The sequence below is a fragment of the Symphalangus syndactylus genome, chromosome 13 (assembly GCF_028878055.3).
Source record: "Symphalangus syndactylus isolate Jambi chromosome 13, NHGRI_mSymSyn1-v2.1_pri, whole genome shotgun sequence".
NCBI classification, from domain to species: domain Eukaryota; kingdom Metazoa; phylum Chordata; class Mammalia; order Primates; family Hylobatidae; genus Symphalangus; species Symphalangus syndactylus.
In genome coordinates this window covers 78,232,293-78,251,101 of record NC_072435.2, presented here as the reverse complement: position 1 = coordinate 78,251,101, position 18,809 = coordinate 78,232,293, and the positions used below count along the sequence as shown (strand labels likewise).

The window sequence follows — 18,809 nt, the reverse complement described above, 5'->3', positions numbered from 1 at the left end:
ACAAGCATAGGCCAAAACCTTTCTTGCTCAGTAAAACTCAATGTAGTTAGATTGACTTGTTTATTCATTCAAAACATATTTTGAAAGTACCATTATGGAGGTTTAATGATGATTATAAAAGATAGATTATTTAAAAAGCAGCACCAATGCTGAGTTGAGGATGCTTTGGTATAGTATGATACACTATGGAAGTCCACAGCAAGAAAACCTAACTTAAACAAGTTTGTTCAGGCAGAGGGGAGAAAAAAGGAAAAAAAAAAACAGCTTTTGAGAATTCTACAGAAATCGACACACTCAAAAAAATTACAAAAAGAAAAAAAAGCTTCACGGCAAGATTCCATCACAGATATGGTTATAATTTGGGTTAGAGATGTCCCCATGGGCACACAGTGATTTAGTGCAATATACTCACTTTAAACATAAATGTTCAACAAAGTGGGTGTTTTCTATGTCCCTTAACAGCAGTGCACTAACGAAAGTCTGCTGTTAAAGCAATAAATTATGAAAGGGGAAAAGGTATCATGTATCTTATGGACCAGCAGGAATAGGTGTTAGGTCATACAAGCAGTTTCTAACTTAAAAATAAGGAAGATGAGTTCCAACAACGAAAGTCTGAAGCTATATATACATATTTTGCTTGGAATAGATTTTTCAACTTAGCAATAATTCACTTGCAGGTTTATCCTGAATACTTCAGAATCAGAAGAAAAACACTATTCATGACAATCTTTTTTTTTTTTTTTAAATTAAGATAGGGTTTCCGTCTGTTGTCCAGGCTGGAGTGCAGTGGTACAAGCATGGCTCACTGCAGCCTGAATCTCTTGGGCTTAAGGAATTCTCCCACCTCAGCCTCCCAAGTAGCTGGGACTATAGGCATTTGCCACCAGGCCTGGCTATTTTTGTTTTTTAAATAGAAACAAGGTCTCACTATATTGCCCAGGCTGGTCTTGAACTTTTGGGTTCAAGTGACCCTTCTGCCTTGGCCTCCCAAAGTGCTGGATTACAGATGTGAGCCACTGAGCTTGGCCTGTAACAATCTTTCTAAAGTTGCATTTGTTGATTTAATTTTGGTGCAGAAAAAGAATGGCCCCCTTCACTGAACTCAGGGGTCACAGAGAATGAGGAGCAATTCATTGCCATAGGCATCATTTAGCGGCTTTAGTCATGGAAGCAGGAGCCAAACTGGTAGATACGGCTGAAGAATGGAGAAAAAGGGCTGAGAGACGTGGACAGAATGATGGAGGTTTGGGGATCAAGGTGCCAAATTAAGAGAAAACTGGCAAATACACTCAGCAGCACTTGCTTCTATTCTCTTTTCTATTCATTCTACCCTTGTATTTAATAAGGCTACTGGTCTTATTTCCCTTGACTATTCTTTAAAACAAAACAAAACAACAAAAAAACGGGGCGTAAAAATGGCCAACTTCCTTGTTTTTCCAAGTCATCGATTGTTGCTTTTGATTAAAATTTGCACTCTGAGGCCGGGCGCGGTGGCTAATGCCTGTAATCCCAGCACTTTGGGAGGCCGAGGCAGGCGGATCACGAGGTCAGGAGATCGAGACCACGGTGAAACCCCGTCTCTACTAAAAACACAAAAAATAAGCTGGACATGGTGGCGGGCGCCTGTAGTCCCAGCTATTTGGGAGGCTGAGGCAGGAGAATGCCGTGAATCCGGAAGGCGGAGCTTGCAGTGAGCTGAGATCGCGCCACTGCACTCCAGCCTGGGCGACAGAGCGAGACTCCGTCTCAAAAAAAAAAAATTGCACTCTGCTCCAACACCCAGTTTCAGGAGACTGGATACACACTTTGCAGCCCAGGTTTGCACCTAACACTAAAGTTGGTCTTTGAAGATTTAGAGATTTTTTTCTAACGAAATTTTATTTCAAACAGGCAAATATACAGGGGACACACTCAAACACAATACCATCTTTTAAAGGCTGTCCTTAGAATAACAATGGAGTTAAAACCCAGTCACCCTGTAGACTTAAGACAGCTTGGATTGTTCTTCTAACCAGAAATTTCTGTTGTTAAAGAAAGTGCGTGCCTGGGCCTGGCATGGTGGCTCACGCCTGTAATCCCAGCACTTTGGGAGGCCGAGGCGGGCAGATCACGAGGTCAGGAGATCGAGACCATCCTGGCTAACACGGTGAAACCCCGTCTCTACTAAAAAATACAAAAAATTAGCCGGGCGTGGTGGCGGGCACCTGTAGTCCCAGCTACTTGGGAGGCTGAGGCAGGAGAATGGCGTGAACACGGGAGGTGGAGCTTGCAGTGAGCCGAGATGGCACCACTGCACTCCACCCTGGGCAACAGAGCAAGACTCCGTCTCAAATAAAAAAAAAAAAAAAAAGTGCATGCCTATTTCTGAGTCTGATGATGAGATGTAGTTTCTAGAACAAGGCTCCATCTGGCTATTGTTAGATGGCTGGTGGACATTTCCTCACACTGTCCTCCTTATCATCAGAATAGCAAGATGGCATCACTTTTACCCAAACCCTGTGCCATGAAACACCCTCAGCTTATCATCTGTAACAATAAGGGTCGCTAGGGGCAAAATGAAATGAGAGACACAATGATTAAAAGCAATGGAGATGTGAAGCAAAAAGGGCATCCTTAGGTATTCTTTAATTCTGCAGGGGTAAATGGGAGAGAGGAAGGGAGAAAGAAAGAAGGAAAGATTCAAAAGTAATCTATGTACACCCTTCACACATGAGGAATTTAAGGAAAATGTATGTACCTAAATCAATGTGCATGCAACTAATATTTATTGAACACATATGCTAAGCACTATTGTAGACACTAAGAATATATACAAAAACAATGCTTTCGTGAAGCTTGCATTTTAGGAATATACAAAGTAAAGTAGGCTTACATTTATTTTAATATCATTATTTGTCATTATAGGTAGTAAATTATATAGTTCACTAGAAGGTAATACATGCAATGTTTTAAAGAATAAAGTATAGGGGAACAGAAGTGTGAGAGAGGTAGAGGGGTTGCTAATTTAAATAGAATTGGCTAGGAGGCCTCATTCAGAGAGTAACATTGAAGCAAAGAATTGAAAGAAATGAGTGATATAATTTAGCTATAGAAATAATATAGTATTTAGTAGAAATAATATATAAGAAAAAATAAGTAGCAGATGACACATTCATTTTTTAAATTCATTATCATCTAAATATCCAGATGTCTTCAAACTTCAATTATACTTTAAGCAACTTTTCCATCATATAGTGGAAACCACAGTTAGGTTTTGTACAAGAAAGAAAGTAAATTAAGTGAAAGACAATATTACTATATTTCCTGGTTGTCTAGGAAATAATTCTTAACTCACAGTAATTGGAAATCTGCAGAGGACTGATTGCAACTACACAAATAAATTTACATCTGTTCATTTTTCTTCAGGAGCAGAAAAATAAGAAACTTTTTTCATAATGCAAAACCTCCTTCTGAGAAAATTGAAATTAATTTACTTGAAATTCTGCTGCACATCAGCCTGCACTTTCCAGGTTAGCGTAATTTTAGGAACAACAGAAAGCTTCCGGCCATTTAAGCAACTTTCAATCAGTTTTAAAGTTAAACCAAACAAAAGGCATTAAAACAGGATGTGATTATGAACTTCTTTATGAACCTCTTTTATGGGTTTTCTAATATATGTCCTCAAATTTACCTACAGTGTCCTGGATGAAAATGACTATAAAATTAAAGGCCTTTTAATGAGATTGCAGAAAAATGTCTTTCACCATTTTTCCAATATGGAAAATAGTTTAACTCACTCTACACTCTTGAATGAATATTTCTACTTAATACCATCTTGCAGCTACATTTGTAAGAGAAAACCTTTAATACAAATGAGCATAGGAATGAGTCAATCTTTCTTTTGCCAGGCTCCAATTTCTAAAAGGATTCTGATTTCCCCCAATTCTGCTTTGGGGTAGAGTGGGGAGTGCAAGGCTTAATAGTTAGTTCAGCAGGCAATTCTAGACACCAATTTCCATTGCTATAAAAGGAATGAGTGTCAAATCGGTTGTTTGATTCAATTCGATTTGAAAGCATTTAAGAACCAAGGAAGTACTGAAGACCTCACTATGTGATAGAAACAAATACATATTAATTTACATCTCCAGCCATCAAGGACCTCCTAGTGTGAATCTCAGTTCTTTGGTCTTTGTGTCCATATATTTCATAAGATAAATTCACTCTCTGAATGATATCCTGTAGTTTGGTGATAGCAACATGCTGTTCTCTGAATACCACATGGAGGAGAAGTGAATAACATGTTTAAGTTTCTACACCTAGGACTGATGGCACTATCTTGTTTTCCCATGGGGACACAAAAAAGTCCACAGAAATATTTAACTCCTCTGTAGTACACGGTTTTGGCCATTTTCTCCCATCTTACTGTCCTAACCAACAGCTTCAATGACATCACACAACTTAGTCTTTTACTGTACTCCTTAAGCCAACTTTAGGGTTCTACTTTCTCTTTTTCCCTTTTTTTTTTTTTTTTTTTTTTTTTGTGAGACTGTCACCCAGGCTGGAGTGCAGTGGGGCAATCTCGGCTCACTGCAAGTTCCACCTCCCAGGTTCACACCTTTCTCCTGCCTCAGCCTCCTGAGTCGCTGGGACTACCGGCGCCCACCACCACGCCCAGCTAATTTTTTGTATTTTTAGTAGAGATGGGGTTTCACCGTGTTAGCCAGGATGGTCTCGATCTCCTGACCTCGTGATCCACCCGCCTCAGCCTCCCAAAGTGCTGAGATTACAGGTGTGAGCCACCATGCCCAGCCAGGGTTCTACTTTTTCTGTCGATCTCCTTAAATATCGGTATTCCCTAGGATTCCACCCATGGTTCTTCCATTTATTCTTATGCATATTATTCACACACACATTACTTATTTTCAGTTTTAATTTACATAATTATGACACCAAAATCTATACCCTTTAGCTCAAAATGTTCTCATGAACTATGGGAACACACTCCAGTTGCCCAGTGGATGTTCAATAGTCATCTCAAACTTAGCCAAAACCGAAAAGTCATTCCCCAAAACCACCTTACTTACCTGTCTTTCTACTATGACTCCTCTATTCTTTTCTTTTTCATTTCTCTTTCCTTCAGGCTGATTTACGTTTCTTTGTATACCTTGTCACGATAATATAAGCATATCACTCCAAAAAGATTTCACTTTATTACTTAACATTCTATTTTTACATCCAGACTTCAAGTTACTTGAGAGTAGAAACTACACTTTTTCAGCTTATTCCCAGCTTTTAATACAACGTCTATCACTCTGAAGGTACTCCATTGACTAAATTAATGGATCCTTATTTCCAAAATGTAAATTCATATTTATAAATATACTCAAAAGACATAATCAGTCTTGACTGAACTTTAGAATTGTTCATTCTTTCTCAGAATCATGTGAAAACTAGTAATGTTTGAAATAGGTACTATAAGAATTGCGGATTTTGAGTGGCAGGAAGATAAATTTCACCTTGAGAGCTAAACTGTAAAATCAATTACAATGAATCAGAGAACAGGGGTGCAAAATCAACTGTGGACAAAAAAGATACCTCCAAAACTAGCAGGTATGAAGTGTAACTGTCTGACCATATTAGTGCAACAACTGAGTACAAAATGTAAAAGTGTGTAGGGAGCAGGAGGTGATGAAACTTTGAAAGCTCTGGAAAAGTAAATTTAGAGTCAAATGCCAATAACAATTGTCTCAGCACTTTCTAGGAAAGGAGGAGCTGCAGCCAAGAGGTTTCATAGCATCAAGCTGTCTTCGACGAATGTCATTATAAATTTATTCATCCAATACTACTTGGATTGATGCTGTTACAAATTAAATGTTTTCAACACATTGAGAGACAAGCTTGTTAAACAAACTTGTGATTCCCATACAGACTTGCTCAGATTTTGAGTCATTCTAGTACCTATGACAATATAATACACGAAATCTCTTAAAAACACTGACATAGAGGGACTTTCTTAGCCTTCAGCATGCTTTGTTTATATAAGTAGCTCTCTCCAGGACGAATCACCCCAGGCAACTAAGCACCAGGCACCTGAACAGATCAGCTTCTTTCCTAAGACCACTTGCAGCAACTTACTGAAAACCAATGAATGCTGCAAGATAAAATTTTATGTTATATACAATTTATAATTTTAACTAATAATCACACATGATTCTAAATAGCATAAAACCTGCAATAGAAAATGTTTCATCTTTTTTTTTTTCTAAATAAAAAATTAAGCTAGATGTATTTTAACTCTAGCTTCTCCATAAAATCCTTTCTGACTTCTCCTTTACCATCCTGCAGATGTCCAGGTCATCATGTAGTAATTCTTGTCTTAATCCATATCTGGCATCTTGACAAGAACGACTTAGCTAAATTTCTTGAATATAGTATGTCTTGGCCAAAACTCAAGAACGGATAATTTAATGTTAAAATATATTCAAGAATTTACATTCACAAATGTATAGCTGGTTGATGAAATCATTAAACATCGTCAATTTGCCCTAGTTTCAAATAATTACTGTTTTTACTTTCAAAATTTTTTTCAAAAGGCTATTTATATTCTTATGTTTTTCCTATAGAAAAATATTATAGTAACTCTACAAATTGGAATTGAAAAACTAAAAGACAAATTTAAACAATATGTTTTCATGAACAAAAGTCAGTTATATAGCCACTTATACCCCAAGTAGCCCTTTAAAGGAGAGACTGATATTTTAAGAACCATGAAAGATCTTATCCTATTAATAATAAATCAGAATACAAGTATATACTTCACTATTTACTATTTAATTTTTTCTGATTAACAAATGGAGCTATTGAAATGTATTTTGCTGAAACATCCCTTGGCTGATTATCCATTTAAGCAACATATTCATTGTATTCTCTTATCAATTCTGAATTAAAATATGTTTTCAATGTGTATTCAATAAAGAAAATATATCCAGGGTTTGGTAGGAAGAAAGAAAAGAGAACTCAGTCCTTAATAATAGAGTTTGTAAGACTATATTTCAAAATCATTATCCCAGCCGGTGCGGTGGCTCATGCCTGTAATCTCAGCACTTTGGGAGACTGAGGCAGGCGGATCACTTGAAGTCAGGAGTTCAAGGCCAGCCTGGCCAACACGGTGAAAACCCATCTTTACTAAAAATACAAAAATTAGTCAGGCATGGTGTTGCATATCTGTAATCCCAGCTACTCCAGAGAATTGCTTGAACCTGGGAAGCAGAGGTTGCAGTGAGCCAAGATCGTGGCACTGCACTCCAGCCTGGGCAACAGAGTGTGACTCCATCTCAAAAAACAAAACAAAACAAAAACAACAACAAAAAATCATTATCCCACATCAGCAGGTATACAGTAACAATGGTCTCAGGGAGAGAATTTTAGTGCTTTTATGCTTTGTGGACAATGATTGTTTCAAAGACATATATAATAGATAAAAGTTGTGGAATCAATCAACATTCAGAATCAGATAAGAACACATGGCCAGTAATGCAAGCTAGAAAAGAAGTGGGTCAGACAGGTGTCAAGGACAGGAGAAGGGGTCAGCAAACTTGAACTTTGTTGATTTATACCCAGTTATTAGATTACTCATTAGTTTAATTATCATTAATTAGCCCATTAGGTTATTAATCAACATATGCATGATTTAACTCATTAGCTTATTAATTCATTCATTAGTTTATTAACATATACACAGTTTGAAGCCTATGTGCCTGGTATTGTGCTCAGTGCTAAGGGAAAATGGTACGTGGGCACTGAGCCAGGTGTGGTGTCATGTGCCTATAGTCCCAGCTACTTGGGAGGCTGAGGCAGGAAGATCACTTGAGCCCAGCAGTTCAAATCTAGCCTGGCAACACAGTGAGATCCCATCTTTTAAAAAAATGGAAGAAAGATAGATCTCCCTCCTAAATATCACAACGCAACTAACACCTGGCTCTCTTTAATCTGGATATTAACATTTGTGATACCACGTTCCCCTTTATATATATGACATCATGTTCCCTTTATATTGTATTTATGTATTCTCTGTTATGGTATTTTGTGATACCATGTTCCTTTATATGGTATAGGACATGGTATCACAAATACCATAAATACTTGGCTCTTTATAATCTGGATCATGTTAACATTTGTGATACTATGTTCCTTTATATAAAGAGGCACATACTATCACAAATGTTAACATAATCCAGATTAAAAAGAGCCAAGTATTAGTGGCTTTGTGAGATCTAGGAGGCTTTCACATCTGAAAGTGGGAGAGGTATCCAGAAACCTCCCCCAGAAAGTGTTGCTTAAGCTGAGAAAAAGAAAGGATGTATAGGTATTATGCAAAAAAAGGTGGGGCGTAGGATAGAAAGATGTCATAAGGGGTGGAAAGAGGTCAGAAGGGGAAGGAAAGAGACAGAATGTTGCAGGCAGCACAAATAGTATGTGCAGAGGCCCCACCAGAGGAAAAAAAAAAGGAAAACATATTTGGGAAAATTCCAAGAAAGAACCTTCTAATGAAAGTAAGATTTATGATACAGAAACAACAGCAAAAAATTGAAATTAGGCATATCTAGAAAAACATCTAAATAACCAGGAATGACCAATTTAGAATAGAGAGAAAAAAGTCTAATTCTCATTATTAAAAATAATTTCTAAAAAACTAAGAATAAATTAACCTCAAATATGTGAGACCTTTGAGAACCAAATACAAAATTTTAATAAATCTTGAAAATTGAAAGAAATGTAGAAATACATGTATCTGGCCGGGCACGGTGGTTCACACCTGTAATCCCAGCACTTTGGGAGGCCAAGGCGGGAGGATCACCTGAGGTCCGGAGTTTGAGACCAGCCTGACCAACATGAAGAAACCCCATCTCTACTAAAAATACAAAATTAGCCAGGCTTGGTGGTGCACGCCTATAATCCCAGCTACTCCAGAGGCTGAGGCAGAATGGCTTGAACACGGGAGGCGGAGGTTGCTGTGAGCCGAGATCGCACCACTGCACTCCAGCCTGGGCAACAAGAGCGAAACTCTACCTCATAACAAAAAAAAAAAAAGAAAAGAAAAGAAAAGAAAGAAAAAGAAATACATGTATCTGGAAGAGAAAATTCAAGAGCATAACAATATCAGCTCTCCTCACTTTAATATACAATCACTGCAAAACCAATGAAAACCCTAAGTGGACTTCCAGTTAACTTAAGAAGTCTATGGGTCAAGTTCACATTGAAGATAAAACACACAGAAATAATCAAGAAGTGTGGGAAACAAATAACAAGGATGAGAGGTTTGCCTTTTAAAATATAAATTTCCTACAAATTATAGTAGGTGAAACAACTTGATCTTGACAGGGGTTACCAACAGAACAGAATAGAGTCCATAGCAATGAACTGTGTTTATATAGGGATTTACTCTAAGTGATAGGTAGCTATCCAATAAATTGGATAGGTAAACTCATCCAATTTAGGTAAATTTATTCTAGGTGATAGGTAAGTATCCAATAAATTATAATGAGAATTTTAGTTTTCATTGGAAAAAATTATACCTTAATACAAAAAATAATAAATCCAGAGTAGACTGATGATCTAAACAAAAAAGCAAAAATAACTTTAAGACTACCCCAAAAATATCAAATTTAAAAGCATATTAGGCTACAAATGGTCATTTTCAGAGAGACACAAAATACAGAGGGTTTAAATTAGAGAACTTAGGGATATTTTCTGTATAGAAATTAAAGTTACATACACTAAATGCTGTAAGTAAAAATGATATGTTAAAAATTAGTTGAAAATATATGCAAAACAGGTGTGTGTGCTTACACATAAGATTTCAACCCTACGACTCAGTAAGACAAAGAAAAAAGCCTACACAATAGAAAATTAGGCAAGAAATATGAACAATAAATCCTCAGGAAAATTACAAAGAGCCAATTAACATAAGAAAAATTACTCAACTCCACTTGTAATTAGAAAAATGGAAAATGAAGCAATATAGTTTTGAAATCATCCCACTGAGCATTCATCAATGTTGTTGATCTTAACAGCTCCAATATAAACAACTTAAAATGAAGACAATTATACGAATTCTGACCTATCTGCACACACATAAAAAAGTCAAAAATTAATAATGATTCATATATGCAGGGGAAAAAACTTGAAAGTGTATACATAACCACATGTATAAATGCTTACCAAAAACGTGGTAAGATCTATATTAGAGGAGGAAAAGGATATGAGGAATACAATAATAGGGACTTCTATGTTTTACTCCATATTCTTCAGTATTATTATTTGAATGTTTCACAAGAGCATATTTGTGTATTAATTGATATTTACCAATTAAAACAAAATGAACGTTATGTACTAGGCGTTAGGCCCTGCTCTTGCCACATGAAAACACAGGTACCTGCAAGCTGCCCCACTTCATTCCAGGAATTAGTAAAGGGCCAGCTGAGTTGTACACCAAGAGCACTGGTGACCTCAAGCCAACAGCATTATAACAAAATCTCTCAGTCTCATTCGCTCTGTCAGACATGCCCAACACTTCTGGGCACTCCTGCTTGATAATCTCTCTGAAATTATCTATTTTGGGAGACCAATCGGCTTACCTGGCATCACCTAGACACCTCCCTCTATCCCCAACACATACTCCCTACTATGGAGCTTGGTAGGAAACCCCGTCCTGAAGTATTACTTTTCCTTACATTTCCACCAGTCCTCACTTCTCACAGGTGAACTCTGTTTTTAAACTCTACGTCAAGTAGTCTCACCAATTGCATTCTGCAATCTCTGACGATTCTAACCTCTCAAATATTCTCAAAACCTGGCCCTGAATTTTCAAGAACATCCCTCATACCCTTATTAGGATTGAATCTAAAAAGGTCGGGCACAGTGACTCATGCCTGTAATCCCAGTACTTTAGGAGGCTGAGGTGGGTGGATCACCTCAGGTCAGGAGTTCGAGACCAGCCTGGCCAACATGGCGAAACCCTGTCTCTACTAAAAATACAAAAATTAGCCGGGTGTGGTGGTGGGTGTCTGTATCCCAGCTACTCAGGAGGCTGAGGCAGGAAAATCGCTTGAACCTGGGAGGTGGAGGTTGCAGTGAGCTGAGATCACGTCACTGCACTCCAGCCTGGGGGACAGCGTAAGACTGTCTCAAAAAAAAAAAAGGATTGAATCTATGGTGTCAATTCTTCACCACATCTTTCTTTCATTGATGTCTCAACCTAAACTACCTCTCCCCATGAGATTTCTTGGCATCATTTTATATATATGTATATGGATACCCACACATACATCCACATACACACATACACACACACACACACACGCCATTGACATTTGTTCAAAATGTTAGCTTTTTAAAGGAGTCTTACCTGTCTCACTCTTTCACTCTCCCCATTAAAAATTACTGGCTGGGCCCTATCTCTTTTACACTGAAGCTACAAACAGGGAGGTAAGGAAATGTGATGGGGTGAATTATGTCCCCCTCAACCCCTCAAAAGATATGTTGAAGTCCTAACCTCCACTACTTCAGAATGTGACCTTATTTGGAAACAGGATCATTACAGATGTAATTCATTATTATGGGTAGGCCCCAATCCCATATGACTGATGTCCTTTTAAGAAGACGGCCATGTGAAGATAGAAATACACAAGACAACATCATGTGACAACGAAGTCAGAGATTGGAATTACGCAGCTGCAAGCCAAGAAATGCTAAAGATTGCCAAGAAACCACAAAAAAAAAAAAGGCAAGGAAGGATTATTTTACAGGTTTCAGAGGGAGCATGGCCCTGCCAACACCTTGACTTTGAATTTCTAGTCTTCAGATCTGTGAAATGATAAATTTCTATTTTAAGCTATGTACCTTGTAGTATTTTTGTTTTAGCAGTCCTAGGAAACTAATACAGGAGTCAACCCTAATATAAATGTTTGTTCCTGAAACTGCAAGAAAATGAAACAACAAATGTCCAATTCAAGAAAGCTCTTTATAAGCCAGATATAGTGATAATGATAAAAATATACTTACATAGTTCAAAGAATGTGGTTATCCTAATACTCATTACTAGTCTTATCACTTATTGAAAAACGGGATATTTTCTGCTCTGATATGGATTTCATAACTTATTTAAAAAATCAGTGCAATTGGAGATTCTCTAGGAATGGGGGATACAATAATGAATAAGAAAATGTCATTACCCCAAGAAGCTGAATATTAATAGAAACGACCACTATGCTTCAACATTAAATGTAGTAATTACTACTAACTTTTGACAGATATTTATTATGATATAGAATTATTTATTTATTCCTAGTTTATTTATAAGTTTGCTTTCCAAGGCAGCTGCTGATCAGATGCCTTCTTGGCATTTCTAGAGATGATATTTTTTTCATACTCTGACTTTTTAAATAGAAAGGGTATAGTAATTTAATTGTAATATTAAATATCCCACCACAAATCTTAGACTAAAGCCTATCTGATAATGGTGTTTAAATCTTTAATATGTGCTACATCCATTACATTAATTTTAAGACATGTATATACATTGATATTTGTTGTGTAACTGGCCTTTTGTGGGTTGTATGGTTCTTGTTTATTTGCTTTTTGTTCTGTTTTGTTGTTGTTGTTGTCCTTGTATGTGTGTGTGTGTGTGTGTGTGTTAAATTTAGTCAGATACATTGCAATCAGTTTTATCTAGCTTCATAAAAAATACATAAGTAGTCTAATTACTGCATGAAATATCACTTCATCGAAGATTTGACAGAATTCACTTATGAAATGCCTTGACTTAGTTCCTTGTCGAGATAATTCCTTAATATTGTTTCCAAAGTTTTCCAAGGTTTTTGATTGAGATTGCCTATCTCTTCTTGGGCCAATATTGACCATTAATATTTTCCAAGAAGAAGTGTATATATTAGTATGATTTTCATATGTATTATTAGTGTTTTATTATTTTAAGCATATATCCAGTTATAACTCTTTTCTCATCCTTGGAATTGCATATTTGATATTTTTTATTTTGCCCTACATTACCCTTACCCAAAGCTGCTGATCTTCCAGAGAACAAGATCTTGGATTATACATTGCTTCCTATTGTTTCTCTGCATTCTGATTTATTTATATTTTCTCTTCTCTTAAATTTTTAGTTTATTTTCTTGCTCATTTCTTAGCTTCTCGGATTGGATATTTACAAAGATTCTTACAACACAGAACAAAATGACAACTAAACTTATAGTAGCAAAATCTCTATCATCAACAGACATAATTCTTCCATTAGGTAAGATAATCAAAAATTGATTATAGCATGTTAAATTCATCTGCATTCTGAAATCTAATTCCTAATACAATATTTAATGTTCTATTGAATTACCTTTTTAAATATCATTTGGAACAGACCAAAACAAATTCATAACAACAACAAAAGGACATTGACTATTTCTTAGTCTAAATATCTATTACATTTCACATTGCAGTGAGTGGTGTAGTGAAGAGGTTGAAAGTGAACTCTATATTTATAAAATTTGACTGTGTATATCACTGAGCCATGATTCATCTGCTTTGTCTCTGCAAATGTATTATACATGAAAAGACAAATCAACATCATAATGCAAACCTGTTAAACCTGGTCTTAATAATTTCTTGTATGAAATATCAGATTTTAGTAAATTTGGCAATATGAATAAAAGGCTAAATACAAGGCTGTACAATAAATGCATGATATCTATTGTTATTAAGAATAGAATTAAGTACTGTTTAAATTTCATATTATATAACTACTGTCTGTAAGCACGGATTCAAATGATATCAAATGATATTATAATTAACAGATTTGGAATTAAAAATGCCTTCTGTAGCACTTGCTTCTTAAAGGCAGCTCTTAGCACAGGTATGCAAACCCAGTGATAATTTTTTTACCAAAATTCTATACCATGAGTTCAGTAAACTCACTAACAGTTACGAAAACCTTATATTCTCTGATAGATTTAATTCTAAATATTTTATTTCTATATGTAAAGGTTATTTTTTCTAAATTTGAAACATATATATTGAGGCTTTTTTTCCCAAAACTTTGGTTTATTTCTGCCTAAAGAAATACCACAATGAGATACCATCTCACGCCAGTTAAAATGACGATCATTAAAAAGTCAGGAAACAACAGATGCTGGAAAGGATATGGAGAAATAGCAACGCTTTTACACTGTTGGTGGAGTCTAAATTAGTTCAAACACTGTGGAAGACAGTGTGGCGATTCCTCAAGGATCTAGAACCAGAAATACCATTTGACCCAGCAATCCCATTACTAGGTATATACCCAAAGGATTATAAATCATTCTACTATAAAGAAACATGCACAAGTATGTTTATTGCAGCAGTTTTCACAACAGCAAAGACTTGGAACAATCCCAAATGCCCGTCAGTGATAGACTGGATAAAGAAAATGTGGCACATATACACTACAGAATACTATACAGCCATAAAAAAGGATGAGTTCATGTCCTTTGCAGAGACATGGATGAAGCTGGAAACCATAATTCATAGCAAACTAACACAGGAACAGAAAACCAAACACCACATGTTCTTACTCATAAGTGGGAGTTGAACTATGAGAACACATGGACACAGGGAGGGGAATATCACACACCGGGGCCTGTCAAGGGGTGGGAGGCTAGGGGAGGGATAGCATTAGGAGAAATACCTAATATAGATGACAGGTTGATGGGTGCAGCAAACCACCATGGCACGTGTATATACCTATGTAACAAACCTGCACGTTTTGCACATGTATCCCAGAACTTAAAGTATAATTTTAAAAATTAAAAAAGAAATACAAGTGTTGCACAGATACACAATCAGAATGTCTTAGGTTCATATATTGGCTCCTCCATTTACTTTCTGTGTGACCTTAGACACATTACCTCTGAGTCTCAGCTTCCTTGTGTTATAGACTTCCTTTGAAGAAAAGCTATGATAACATATGTAAAGAACTAAGAAGAACATTTAGCACACAGAGGTAACTGAAGCTACTGCTACTAAAGAAAAAAAATTAAAATTATCCCATCATTTTACAAACATGGAATATAACTCTTTGTGTACCTCTTGGATATAATTTGATTTCATTCCTGAGAAAAGCTGTCTTCAAATATTTATGATCTTATAAGGTAATGTTCCTTAAATTTCAGATATAAATCTACATCTCTCATACTATTGCTTACTTTATATTTTCCAAGATCATTCCTATTTTTCCTCTATCTTTACCTGTAACAATATTCCTATGTGCTACTTAGATGTAGAAGTTATGTTGAGGGCCTAACAGAAGCTTAGGATTCCCTAAACCTTCTAAAATGCATGAACAAATGTAGGTATTCCATGCCAATTAATACAAATAGGTTTGTTCTAGGCCCCTGTCATAAACATCTTTAAGAGACGTAACTGTAACTGATGACTGATGATAGGACAAGTGATTAATGCATGCTATTATCTCAAAGGGGTATTATCACGTTATGTGTCCTAGAAAGACTGAGCAAAGCAATTTCCTTCTCTTTTAGGAGTTAAGATAGAACAAGGAGTAACTTCTGTATACCAGAGAAAATTATGTACATCTCAAAACTAAAATTTACTATTTAACAGTCTCTAAACTTTCTATGAGAAAACTTTTTTCTACCTATGCAAATAAGTAGAAAAAATGTTTGTTCCTATAAATATGATAGCAGACATATTTATAATATTATATATTGCAAAGGATCTATCTTGGTGTATTTTTAAAATATTTGATTTAAAATCACTGAAAAATTTACCTATTTTAAAATAGAATTATTGATATCAGAATTCTGTCAAAGCCAATACTTCCAAATCATTGCCAATATTTCTTGTGGAATTTAAGCTTCTCCATTTAGGGTAACAGATAAGTGTGGTTTAAAGACCCATCATATTAGTAAAAAATATTGTGGAACTATATTTGGCACTTATGACATAACCTATTTCCAACAATTAGGGGGAAACACTGATCTTGTCAATAACCACTTTTCCAGCAAAGATTTTTCACTAGGGTTTGGCAAGGTCAATTCATACGCTGTCATGATCTACATATGCATCCACAGACAGACAGTCTTAAGATGTAATTTTAAAATTACATGTCAAGTGAAATTTTCTAATCGAATACATTTCTCTTCTCAGTAAAGAATAAGCCTGGAAAAACACTCTGAAACCTTGTCCAACAGGTATCACAAAGAGGTGGGCAACGTTTTAACCAGGGACTATGGATAAGACAGACAGAAACATTTCAGTGAAGAGGTGTTTGTTGTTCAGCTTACTTTTCTTCCAAAAATGTATGAAGGATCGGAACCAGAAAAGTAATATCCCATACTGCAAGGCAAGAGGCCTCCTTTGACATCACTTTCAGAGGCACAAAGTGTAAAGAACATATGTATGAATATATTAAACTCAGAAGATTCTTTTTCATAAAATAAAAATAATAATAATAACAATATAGTAATATAACACTATTTAGATGAAGAGGACTTGGGCCTTTGTAGGAGTACCTAGATATGTATTTTCATTCAAGAAAAGAAAAAGATACAAATTCAAATTAGTTCAGCAAAGAAGATGGTAAGATACATGGTGAAGCAGGACACAGAAGAGGAGTAGGTAGAAGGAACAGTGGTCTGGAGCAGGTGTGCTTCATATGAAAGAATTCCAGGTGACAAAGAAAAAAATTACACACTGTGAAAGCCGACACAAAACATATCTGCTGACCTAATTCAGACCATAGGCCGCTAGACTGAGATCCCAGTGTTTAAAGCCTACGAGGTTAAACACGAGCTCAACATATGAACAAAAAATTAAACTGAGCTCATCCTGTCTGCTTTCCCTTAAATATCTAGATTTTTTCTGTTTTAGTTATTTTTTTAAGTATCTGTGCCTTTAGACTTAGCCAATACAAAAGATTCAGCTAACCAGAGCATAAATACATATTTTAAAAGTTTACAGATTAGTTTGATACTGTCAATATCACACAGCGTTCATTAAACACAAGCAGCAAGCATCTTATTTTTCCTAGGATCAGTCATCTTCCTATAGAGAACTGTTTTTCCTCCATTCCATTCCAACTCTGGAGGTGCTGTCAATGGGAGTGACTCGTTGCCCCTCCCACATCACTCAGTGTTTCAACCAAGAGAGGGCACAGGACTGCAGGAGGGTCAGTCCAACAACTTTTTCCGGGATTAATACAGACACTGAGACAAAACAGTTCTCTTTCCTTCTGAGATTGAGAAGAGTAAGGATGCTATCTATGTTTATAAAGGTACAGGAGTCATCTTTCCCATTGTTATAGAGTACCACAGAAAATGGAGCAAACCCAGAAGAAACCAGAGCCACAAAATGGAGAAACATTCCTGAAACAAAATCAGGCACTAGATCTAACTAGGCCTGCATCTAGTCAACCCAGGAATTTCCAGTTAGGGGAGTTTATACATTCTCTGGTGTCTTCAAGCAAGCTTAAACTGGATTTCTGTTACTTATAAACAAAATGTTCTCATAAATATAAGAGACAAAGAAGAGATCTGAGTTTGGTTTGCATTTATCTACTCACATGTCATTGTACCAGCTAGGACTGTCCACTCAAAGAACAAAACCAGTTTTTCCCCTAGGGATTTTTCTCACCCAACATACAAGAACATTCTAAACTATCCCAACCTCACTGATAATCATCAGTGCCTATGAAGAGGAAAACAAAAAAGAACCATAACCTTACTCACTCACTTTTCTGGTGTAGCACATATTCTATATATATACTTTGATACAGCAATTTTTTTTTTAATGGAAGACAAAATCTATCATTAATAATCAAGGCTGGGCACAGTGGTTCACACCTATAATCCCAGCACTTTGCAGGGTGAGGCAAGAGAATTGCTTCAGGCTGGGAGTTAGGCACCAGTCTGGGCGATATAGTGAGTCCCCATCTCTACAAAAAAATTTAAAAATTAGCCAGGCATGGTGACAGGCACCTGCAGCCTTAGCTATTTGGGAGGCCGAGGCAGAAGGATTGCTTGAGCTCAGGAGTTTGAGGCTGCAGCAAGCTATGACAGTGCCTCTGCACTCTAGCCCAGGCCGCAGAGTGAGATACTGTCTCAAAAAAATAATAATGCTAATAATCAACAGATGATTTGCATAACTCTCATACATAACAGGCTTATTTTATGAGCTCATCTAAGTATTAATGGAACAAACATTTTAAGAACTAAAAAATATTTAAACCAATATTTATGTTACATGGCATACTACTTCCAAAAAATCCAGGCATAACATATAAGTACACATGAATATTGATGATGTGGCCCGAAACAAAGAAATCACAACCACCATCCACCTAATAGTCTCGGAGGCATGATTAACAAAAAGACTATTTCAGCATAGTAGCTATCATCATCTCCATTTCCAGCAGTTAAATCAATAGTCCCTCTCACTGCAGGTTTCAAAGACGAACCAAACCAGAGAAAGCAAGGCATACTTTACTCACAAATTATAAAGCATATCAGCCATGTTGCTGCGGTAGTACAAAGCATTTCTGTAGGCGCTTTCAGCTTCAGAAATTTTGCTCTGACTCTTCAGAACATTTCCAAGGTTACCCCATGCTGCCAAGAAGAAAAAGAAATTTTCAGACTGAGCATCAATCCAATTATACGTGACATAATATCAGGCCATCAGGAAGTACCACAGGGAGAGAAAATCATCATAAAACATTTTTAAGAAGGAAAATGTATTTCCTTTATACTCTAACATTTCATCAAGCCAGGACA

General features: G+C 36.3%; 1 protein-coding gene across 7 annotated transcripts in view; it reads right to left on the bottom strand.

The window, feature by feature from the left end:
• TMTC2 (transmembrane O-mannosyltransferase targeting cadherins 2) overlaps positions 1–18,809 on the bottom strand; it is a 462,711-nt gene that overhangs the window by 199,373 nt on the left and 244,529 nt on the right. For all 7 annotated transcript variants that reach the window (XR_008650321.2, XM_063615121.1, XM_055239351.2 and 4 more), the window contains exon 4: positions 18,530–18,644. Coding sequence is in view for 6 of the 7 variants with exons in the window: in XM_063615121.1 (XP_063471191.1) it covers positions 18,530–18,644 (115 nt within the window). In the remaining variant the exon portion in view is untranslated. The remainder of the gene's footprint in view (positions 1–18,529; positions 18,645–18,809) is intronic.